This window comes from Tupaia chinensis, unplaced genomic scaffold, assembly GCF_000334495.1.
Source record: "Tupaia chinensis unplaced genomic scaffold, TupChi_1.0 Scaffold143894_1, whole genome shotgun sequence".
In the NCBI taxonomy this organism is placed as follows: domain Eukaryota; kingdom Metazoa; phylum Chordata; class Mammalia; order Scandentia; family Tupaiidae; genus Tupaia; species Tupaia belangeri.
The window spans coordinates 214,221-225,397 of record NW_006203745.1 but is presented as its reverse complement, the minus strand read 5'-3'; the positions used below and the strand labels follow the sequence as shown (position 1 = coordinate 225,397).

The 11,177-nt window shown below is 37.9% G+C and overlaps 1 protein-coding gene and 1 pseudogene across 1 annotated transcript in view; both read right to left on the bottom strand.

The window, feature by feature from the left end:
• LOC102496691 (transmembrane protease serine 11E) overlaps positions 1–11,177 on the bottom strand; it is a 49,137-nt gene that overhangs the window by 16,307 nt on the left and 21,653 nt on the right. The window contains exons 5-7 of the mRNA XM_006165327.2: positions 9,190–9,353; positions 3,998–4,036; positions 2,268–2,445 (exon numbers count right to left, since the gene is read on the bottom strand). Coding sequence (XP_006165389.1) covers positions 2,268–2,445; positions 3,998–4,036; positions 9,190–9,353 — 381 coding nt within the window. The remainder of the gene's footprint in view (positions 1–2,267; positions 2,446–3,997; positions 4,037–9,189; positions 9,354–11,177) is intronic.
• LOC114005483 (uncharacterized protein C10orf143-like) lies at positions 7,421–7,738 on the bottom strand (annotated as a pseudogene).

Genomic DNA, 11,177 nt, shown 5'->3' with positions numbered 1-11,177 from the left:
ACCCAGTGGCTTAAAACTCATGCCAGGTGCATGTGGCTGTGTGCCCAAAATCCCAAGAGGAGAATGGAGGAGAAGGAACTGTGGTGTTGCCATCCCCCTGGGGGAATGATTTCTCACTTTCTGTCTGTCTTTCTTGGTTTCTCTGGTGAGCACATGCACCCTAAAGCAAAAACCTCTCTAAAAATTTTAAAAAGATCATTAAGAGAAAGACTTGCATTTAATTTGGGCAGGCACCTTGCCAGTTTGAGTCAGAGGACTGACAGAGGAAGATCCACCCTCAAGTGAGTGAATACCATCCAATCAGTTGGGAGTGTGGGAGGAACGAACAGAGGATGGGAAAGTCTCTTTCCTATTTCTTTCTCTCTGTGCACAAACCTGACTCCCCCTTCTCCCTGCTTCGGACCACATTGTAACATAGCACCAGAAGCTGGCCTCATGCCAACTGCATGCCTTTGGAGTTTCCAGCCACAAGAACTGTGAGCCTCATAAACTTCTATTCTTTATAAATCACCTAGTCTCAGATATTTCTGTTAGCAACCCAGTAACAGATTTAAATAAGGGGTTATATCAGGTAGAAAAGCCACATGGCATACTTCCTAGTCTGCCATGCCACTTTGTATGCTGGTCACCTACTCCTGATCCTAGGGCCTTTTGACAATTTCAGATATCAGTAAACTCCAAGGGACATATGGAAAATATATCCTGTACAGAGTAGGAACTAAATGTATTCTGTATACCCAATGCCCCCTGCCCACAAATATATACATTACTCTGAAAACTAAAAAGCAATACAATCATTTTTAAAAGTGTTATTATCCTGTATACTGTAGACTTTTTGACATTTTTTTAAAAGACCCTCCATTCTGAGACCAGTAGATGGCATAATCATTATATCTGGACTCTCAAGTAGTCGACTATAGTTTGAGTCTTGGTCTGGGCTGTTTGAAAACCATGCCAGGTACGTGTGCATGTGTGCCCAAAATTTTAAGAGGAGAATGGAGGAGAAGGGATTGCAGTGGGGGGCGTGGGCCCCCCCCCCCCCCCCCGCGGGGGCGCCCCCCCGGGGGGGGGGGGGGGGGTGTGATTTCTTACTTTCAGTTTCTCTGTCTCTCCTTGTCTCTCCAGTGAGCGCACATGCCCTATAGCAAAAAATCTCTTTAAAAAAGAAAAAGAAAAAAAAAACACAAAAGATCCTCCATTCCTTGAAATGTAGTCAATCCTTGAAATGTAGTCAATCTATTCTGTTGCATGATTAGTTACTTCCAGATTTCTTTGTACATAATTATCTTTTTGCACTACATGGAATGTCCTCATCAGGGTCACATCTATAATCTATGTAGCCTCCATCTCTGATACAGATACTCAGAAGAGAGAAATGACTCCTCTATTTGACGTCAAGCTTAAAGTCCAAGAATGACTTTGCTGCTTCCTTTGACAAACTATTATGTATTATCAGAGGATAATTTATGTACATGTACAGACAGTCTCTAACTTAGAATAGTTTGACTTGTAACTGGCAGGTGGCATAGTGGTTAGGGTGTTGGACTCCAACATTGCCAATAGTAGTTTGAGTCCCAGACCTGGCAGTTTGCATTCTCACTCTCCTTCTCTCTTTCTCTCTCTCTCTCTGGTCATATTGAAAAATAATAATGATGATAATTAATAAAATTAAATAAATCTTTTAAAATTTACTTAAAATTTTTCAACTTTCAATAGGTTTATTGGGGGTATTAAATGCATTTCAATTTATATTTTCAACTTATGATGGGTTTATTGGTACATAATACTATTGTAAGTTGGGAAGCATCTGTACTTTGAAACCATTTCTATTTTTAGATTATAAACCCCTTATTAAGATTAATGAGTTTTGGGGGCCAGAAGTTAGTGTAATGGCTATATTGTTGGACTCCCATGTAGTCAACTGCAGTTCAAGTACCGGACCGAGGCTTAAACTCATGCCAGGCACGTATGCGTGCATGCCCAAGATCCCGAGAGGAGAAGGGATTGTGGTGTGGCCATCCTTCCTGGGGGCTGATTTCTCTCTTTCTGTGTCTCTCTGTCTTTCTGGTGAGTACACACTCCCTATAACAAAAACCTAAAAAAAAAATAAAAGAAAGATTGATGAGTTTCCTACTGCCTTTGTGGTGTACGTGTTATCTTTACTTCACACTAAACTCCCTTCTCTCAGACTTCATGAAGTATTTCCTTCTTTGCAATACCCAATACACTTTGCTTACCCACAGTCACTTGTGAAGTTCAGGACTTACGTTCTAAAGCAATGAGCAGCACTCACAAGCCAGGTGCTATTAATTAAAGTTGCTCCACAGCGATGGATTCCATCCCATTGCAGACTGGCCTGCCACGGCCATTCACCTTCTTCTACCTCTGTCCCACCAACGATCCGGAGACTTTCTGTTGCAGATTTACTCCTTCGTGTCCCACAACCTACCCAACAGAGACAATTCACTAATTAGCAGTTATTTTTAAATATCAAATTCTATTACTACATCCCTAAATTCTGGTAGTTTGTTCGACAGTAATATCAAACATTTCCTCTTGTTCTTAACTTTCCTTATCCTGTAATGTTTCATTTACTTACCTCCTACTCATCCTATAAAATTTAAATTAGTTGTTATGCTTTCTCAGATGCCTTCTCTACCAATTTCCATGCCTCCAAAATTGATGAGTTATATCTTTATTGTTACAATAATAATAATAATAATTCTCTCTATATAATATGTATATGTATACATACTATGTGTTTTTGTGTGTATTTCATAGTATTTTTTATAAGAGGGTCTTTCAACCTTGTAGCTATAGACATTTTGGATCAGATAATTTTTTGTTGTGGGAAGCTATCCTATAGCTCACAGGATATTCGGGAAGATTTCTGGCCTGTACATACTATCAGGTCACCTGAAAAGTCATGACACATTTTGCATGGAAAAACATAGAAAAATACATCATGACTTTTCCAATGACCTGAGAGATACCAGTAGCACTTCCCTGAAAAAGGCCGCAGTGGAGCATTATACCTAGAGTGTCAAAACTGGCCTTGGTTAAGAACTGCCATTAAATAATTATATGTTCACTCGTTAGACTCATGTATCTACTCCTGTTAGAGTATGAGGTGCTTTAGGCAGAAATGATATTTTATCCACGCTGTATCCCTTTTGTGTAACACAGTGGAGCCTGAAGTAGGTTCCCAATAAGTATCAGTGGCAAAAAATATATCTATTTAGAGAAGGGGATTATCTTATGGTTTTGTTTATTTGATTTTATAAATTAATTAACATTCTGAGCTAATGAGTAGCACATTTCCTTCCATCTTTTAATTCCTTCCATCTTTTAAGATAAACGTAGCATGTACTAATTCTGTAACAAGTAAATGTCTTCTCTAAATAATAGTGTGGTGCTCTGCTAAAGGGGAAGGAAAGTACTAGGACTAGAGTCAGCACTTTCAAAATATTGGTATATGTATTATCTAGGCCTTCAGTAATTTCATCAAAACATATCCCAACCTCATAATTGTGTACAGTTCTCCTAATGTGGGATTAATAACAGAAAGATTTAATTTAGACTAGAATAGCAGTAAGTTTCTGCTTCTATCTTCAAAACACCAACACATAGATTACTTTTATATAATCTTTAGAAAACTTCCATGAGAGTATATTATAGCTATCTGCAGACACGACATTGATAAGTGAACATTTTTGCCTCTTCTTTAACAGTTGCACAATTCACTCTCACTATACATCTGCCATGGGCACTCATATATCCACTCCAAAGTTCTCCCAACTTCACTATTCTTTAGTAACAAAATGGAGATAAGATAAAGAGATTTTTTAAAAATTTAAGAGGTACAATAAAGAACCATGAATTGTGTAAATATCAGCACAAAGTGAGCCTAAATGATTTACAGTGTTAACTTCATACATTCAGGTAATACAATTCGTACATTCAGGTAATACAATTTTAATAAATATATTAAACTTACAGTTGTTCAGATACTTGTCTGTTTCTGTCTTGTTGATTTCTGAAATAGGCAGAAATGATGAATAGAAAAAGTCAGCACATCATAATTGCACTATGCCTCTGAGTATTTCAAATACTAAAAAGCTGCTTAATTCCATTATGACATAGTATCTTAGGGTGATTAAATAAAGCAATATGATTAGTTCATCAGAAACATAGTTTGATCAACACTTTGGAGAGGAAGGAAGACATGAGTAATGTTTCTTAAACTTTAAAGTGAATAAGAGTCACATAGGGACTGTTTCCCTTCCCAGTAATTCTGATCCAGTAGCTTTGTATTAAAACCAAAGAATGTGAATTTTGTGCCATAAAATAAGATGCAAGAAGCCCTTGACTCTCTTTGGGAAATACTGATCTAAACCATAGTATTGATTTCCCAAATGTAATGATACTTTTACTGATTATTACTTCTGATTATTTTGTTAAATTTATAAGTTATACTCCCATTTGTGAACACATCTGAGTTGTATCTCCATAAATTAGTCCTCATTCACATGTGAAAATAATGTTGTCTCTTTCTTTTTTTTTTAAGAATTATTTATTTTATTTTAGTTATTGTGATTTTTTTAATTTGCTACAGCCACATGTGCTCACCAGAGAGAGAGAGAGAGAGAGAAGGACAGTGAGAAAGCAAGCTGCCAAGTCTGGGACTCAAACCGTGGTCAGCCATGTGGGAGTCCAGTACCTTAACCACCATGCCACCTGCTGGCCCCATAATGTTGTCTCTTTCTAAGTCTCCATTCTGTTGAGGTTCTGGAAAGACAGCTCACCCTCAAACTGTCATTCATTTCCAAACAATCACTCCTTAGTTTGTTGGCTTAGCAACAGTCAGGACCTAACCCTATACAAACACTAAGCCAACAGGCATATAAAAGTCTTAAACTCTCGAGCTTCCTAACTCAGTATATTTCCAATGACCACAACTGTTTTCTTTAAATGTGGCAAGATGGATATTCATTCATTCATTTATAGTTTGCTAGAGGGTGTGTGCACTGGTTGGAAAGAGATAGAAAAAGAGAGAGAGAGTTAGAAAGCACCCCCCCCCAACCTCCATGTGGGATAGTTATACCACAATCTCTTTTCCTCCATTTTTTTCTCATTTCAGGATTTTGGGCATGTATGCATGCATGTCTGGCACTTGAATCACATGGTCAGCCCTATGGGATCCAGCTGCCTTAACCCTCACACTCCCATAGCTCTCAGATGGATATTCTAAATGTCAAATTTTAATATGTTAATTTCTTTTTGTATTTAATGTGATTTATTTACCAGAACTCTGTATTCTGGAAAGTCTTTTTTCTTCATTCTGACTACTTCTGGGGAAAACGGCAAAAATAAAGAAAATTGACCATTTTTTTTTTTTAGTCACTATTAAAAGGACCCCCTTCAATCTCTTTGTTTCAAATAACCTATTCTTTTCTATCTCAGGCTCTCCCTAGAGAAAGCTCTGGATTTGCAATACTGACACTATTGACAAGGCCAGCTTCATGGCTGTGTGACTTGTGCATTGCCCTGGGTCCCACATTCAGAATGGCCTTGGGCTTGATTTAATTTTCTGCTATTGCTTTCTTTAAACTTTCAATAATTTTATCTTGCAACTTGTGTTTTGAAAGTAAAGTCCAGGGCCAGCAGGTGTCACAGAGGTTAAGGCAGCTGCATCTCACTTGCGGTTCAAGTTATGGACCTGTAGCTGTGCGGTTATGGACCTGGTAGCTTGTAAAACATGCTGAGTATGTGGGTGTGCACTCTCAGAACCCCAAGAGGAAAATGGAAGGGAAAGTACTGCTGTCTGGCCACCACCCCCTGCTGAGTTATTTCTCACCTTTCCTCTCTCTATGTTCCTCTCTGTCTCTCTCCAGCAAGTACATGCACTCTATAGCAAACTAAAAAAGAGAAAAGGGGTGGGGGGAGCCTGATAGGATAACTGAGCATGAAGTGAGCAGAGCAGATACACACAGTGTGTGTGTCACTGATTTGTTGCCACTCCATTTCATATATCATTCATCATGCTCTATGATTTTGACTCAAAGCTGTACAAGCGTGTTATGCCTACCACTAAATAAACAAGGGCAGTGTTTTGTGTTTGAACCAGAACTTACTTAGAGTCCAGAAAGAAACAATGGTATTCTAATAAACACAAATGAATAAAAGACCCTATCGCAACATTTCTTGGTGACATATCGCTGCTGATCCTTCCTTGTCTTACTTAGCCAACAGCTTTTGCTGAAAATACTGATGCAGAAAGAGAAAGATAGGGAAACTCAGAGTTTCTTTTCCTTCCAGTTCTTTCTCCCTCCTCAACAAGTTGAAGACAGAGATCATTGCTACCAATATGTCTTTTATATCAAGAAGAGAAATAAAAAATGAGATTAAACTTATTTTGACTCAAAGCTGTACAAGCGTGTTATGCCTACCACTAAATAAACAAGGGCAGTGTTTTGTGTTTGAACCAGAACTTACTTAGAGTCCAGAAAGAAACAATGGTATTCTAATAAACACAAATGAATAAAAGACCCTATCGCAACATTTCTTGCCACTGGCACAAATGAAAACATCATATATAAATTGTAAAATTCAGTCGCATAAATTTATGATTCTGCATACAAGTTAAGTGTGCTTATATTTGCATTTAAGATTGGCATTGCACAATATAAAAACGAACAGTAAACTTCATGCTACTTTTTTTTAAGAGTTTTTTTCTATACAGCACATGTACTCACTGGAGAGACAGAGAGACAGAAAGCAAGAAATCACTCCCTGGGGGGAATGACCACACCACAGTCCCTTCTCCTCCATTTTCCTCTTGGGATTTTGGGCATTCACACACACGTGACAGCATGAGTTTTAAGCCGCCATGTCCAGGACTCGAATCCACGGTCTACTATGTGAGATTCCAGCCATTTAACTGTTATGCCATCTGCTGGTCCCTCATGCTAGTAATTTAAAAATTTAACGTTTTGCACTTAGAATGACATTAGTTAGCAAATAAAAACAACATGAAAAACTAGAGACTGTGGAAGAAAGTCTTGTATTTTAGTTTAGTTTTGTTTTTCTTTTTTAATTGCCGGAGGGCATGTGCGCTTACCAGAGACAGACAGACAGACAGAGAGACAGGTAAAGTACCCCCCAATAAGATCATTATCAGACCACAATCCCTTCTCCTTCATTTCTTCATCCCTATGAGGATTTTAGGCACACACACATACTTGGTGTGTTTTTCAAGCTTCCAGCGTTACCTGAATAAATGGAAAAACAGTTCCCTAGCAGAGAGCCTGGGCTGTTTGCAAAGGTGGGCACTCAGACCTGTCTGTAAGTAATTTGCATTTGCTGTCGCACAGAAGGCCGAACCCAATATTGGAATCTTCCTTTCTCCAGCTTGCGTCTTCTAACTATCGTCAGTATCTTTAAAATTCCCATATTCCCCTGCAGTAGATCTCGGGCAAGGTTGGACCCAGTTCCTTCCACCAGTCTGGGGAATCACTGTCCTTGACCTCCCTGGCCAATCTTTGGCCTTGATGCAAGGGGACAGTCTCTCAGCTCCTATTCCTCTGTGCCCCAGGACACCAGTGTATGTGCATTCACCTGGTGGCAGCCACACTCTTGTCCATTTGCTTCTAATCTCTTACATGCCCATTTCATGTCCCCTGGAACCTGCAGCTTCTCCAGCCTCCTGTGGCCACTGGTTCATAGTCAGACTATCCATGCAGCCTCAGGCCTGACCTGCCCATCTCTTCATTCCCACCCAGAAGCCAGACCCTATTTTAGAACTTTTAATGACACTTTTTTCTGCTTTTGGTGAGAGAATCCAACACTGGGGTACATACATTATGTAAATGGCCCTAAAAACTAAGGCCTCCATCCTAAGCAAGTAGGATAGCTGACTATCAGTTTAGGACTGTACTGAGAGCAACAAGCATTTGTATTAGCACTTCATATTCTTTCTAAAAAATTTTTTTTGTTTATTTATTGGAAAGGTTTTTGCTATAGAGTGCATGCACTCACCAGAAAGACAGAGACAGAGGACAGAAAGTGAGAAATCACCCCCCCAGGGGGATGGCCATGCCGCAATCCCTTCTCCATTCTCCTCACGAGATCTTGCCTGACATGAGTTTAAGCCACCGGGTCCAGGACTTGAACCGCAGTCAACTTTATGGGAGTCCAGCGACATAGCCATTACACCAACTGCTGGTCCCAGCACTTCATATTGTTTCTCTCTACTTACTGCCTATTCTCTAGTTTCTATTGCTGCCATAACTTGTATTCTATCCACTAGCCACATACAGAAAATGAGCTTTCAAAATGTAGCTAGTCTAAATTAAAATGTGCTGTAAATATGAAATGTACACTAGATGTCATACCCATAATACAAAAAAAGAATGTAAATTACCTCATAAATAATTTTACATTGACTAAACTTATTGACGTCATAATAATTTACAAATTTGGGGTTTAATATACAAGTGACTGAAGTCAGTTTCACATGTTTATTTTTTAAATGTGATTACTAGAAAATGTAAGCTCATGCTTGTGGCCCAAGCACGAGTATTAATATTTATACAGATCTGCACTGTATAGGACTCTGCCCTTAACCAGACCTTTATTTCCACAGAGAATCTGCTTCTTACTTTCCAATAATTAGAACTTGTCACCATGTAAGTTGTCCCCCATGACCCAGCAAAAACAAAAACAACAATAACAGCTAAAAATTCACCTCAGAGTTTCCAGTTGCAGTTGTAAAATATACCAAAATTAAGTATGAATAAATTATAAATTTTTCATTGGTTAAAGGATTAAGGAAACAAACATTAACAAAAAATGATATTTAAAAGCAAATATGTGGATGACACAGACTTTCCATATGTCATACTCTCAGAACATCAAATGGAAGAAAAAAGAAGAGAAATATACAAAACTACTGTCTGCTTTTATACTTGAATTCTAAATACTAAAATATAGGGCTCAATATAGGTGAACCTGCCCCAGAGTTAATGACCAATTTGCATGTGGGGCATAAATTTAGGATACTTTTTAAAATTAAGGCTTAAAAATTAAATACTTCATTAGTGCCAACTTAGTTCCAAAGAAATGTCCTACTGGTGGCGAGACCTGAGAATAAAAAGACAACTCTGATCTCTGTAAGAGAAATGAACTTACTTTTAATTTCAACAGATGCAGGATCTACTTTAGGGGGTCCTACAGCATCTTGTAACTTTTGAGGTAGAACACGTTGAATAATTCTATTTATGGTTTCAGGATCCTCAGTAGAGCGAAATCTGCAAATCAGCAGCATATGAGCCAATACTCTGTTTTCTTCTTGACTGTGGGAAAGAAGAAGGAAGGAAAGAAGGAAGAAAAGAAAGAAGGAAAGAGGAGAGAAAGAAAGAAAGAGGAAGGAAACTTAAAAAAACAGAAAGAAAAGGGGTGGGGATGGGGAAAGGAATGGAGGGAAGAAAGAAAAGAAGAAAGGAATAAGATTGATGATTCTATTACAATATGTTTTTTTCTCCATCATTCTCTTGAAATACACACACACACATACACATAAAACAAATCTATAAATGTTCTCTTCTATATGCCTGTTGTTAACTATGTACAGAACCCCCAACTCAAATTCCCTGACACTAAGGTAATTTGCTTATGATATGTCTTACAAACAACGGGTCTAGTTAGTGCATGGCTACTAATATAAAAAGACATTTATCTCGTCATTCAGAATTACCAAATATAATGTGTAGTAAATCTGAAATCAGCTGTGGTTTTGGCTTTCAGTGCTAATTTCCCTGTCTTAAACCCACTGATCTCATCTAAGTAACTCTTCAGTCTGTCCTAGACAATTTGTTATCCTAAGACTATTATTAGGAAGTTGAATCAACTCTCAGAACTTCACATGACTGTATTTTCTAGGTAGAACATTAATCATCCTTAATGCTATTTGTATGAATTACTACCTTGAATTCATCCTCCCAGATACTCAACTTCTTCCTTTCCACAATCAATTCCCCAAAAATCTTTTTTTTTTTGAGAGGTTTTTGCTATAGAGTGCGTGCACTCGCCAGACAGACAGAGAGAGACAGAGAGACAGAGAACAAGAAATCACCCCCCAGGGAGGATGGCCAAGTCGCAACCCCTTCTCCTCCATTCTCCTCTCGGGATCTTGGGCATGCACGCACATGTGCCCGGCGTGAGTGTTAAGCCACCAGGTCCGGAATGCGAACCATGGTCGACTACATGGGAGTCCAGTGACATAGCCATTACGCTAACTGCTGGTCCCAATTCCCCAAAAATCTTAATCCTCACTTTACATTGCATCTTTCTTTACTCTCATGAACTGTAAATGAGAGTATAAATTAGACTTTTTTTTTAGATAGTAATTTTTGCTGGCCTATTATAAATTTCAATATCCATTGTCTCTGACACAGGATATATCACTTTTAGATATTAAACCTTTAGATATACTCTTATGTGTGCAAAGATGTATGTATAAATGTGTTCATTATAAACTTGTTTTTAAAACAGAAAAATAAATAACAACTCAGATTTCCATCAATAGAGCATTGATGGCTAAATCAACACTGACACATACTTACAGTGAAATACAGGATATTTATACATCCAGTTAAAAAAAAAAAGATAGCTCTATATATAGTCATTGGAAAGATGTCCAAAATAAATTGTTAAGATGCATTGAGAAAGACTGATGGACACAGCACTCTAACCCTTATAATGTGATTCGAACTCTGCAAGACTCCCATCAGATATGGCCCTGCACCTTGGGACCTACAAACAAGTGAATTGAATATACCTCTTTTTTTTCCAAAAAAGATGTGTTAGATTTCAAAGAGTAAAATTATTGCACAAGAGGCTTTCCCTTCCTATTTTAAATAATGCAGTGTTATATAAATTTTGTATTACTTTCGTCATGTGAAAATAATAGGGCTTTAGAGAGATTTTGGCTATACAGTATTTCACTATAAGTATGTGTTAGTGTTGATTTAATCATCAATGCTCTATTGATGGAAATCTGGGTTACTTATTTTTCTATTTAAAAAAGTTTACAGTGAGCACATTTATACATATTTCCTTGCACACATAAGAGTATATCTATTATATATATATACACACACACACACACATATATATAT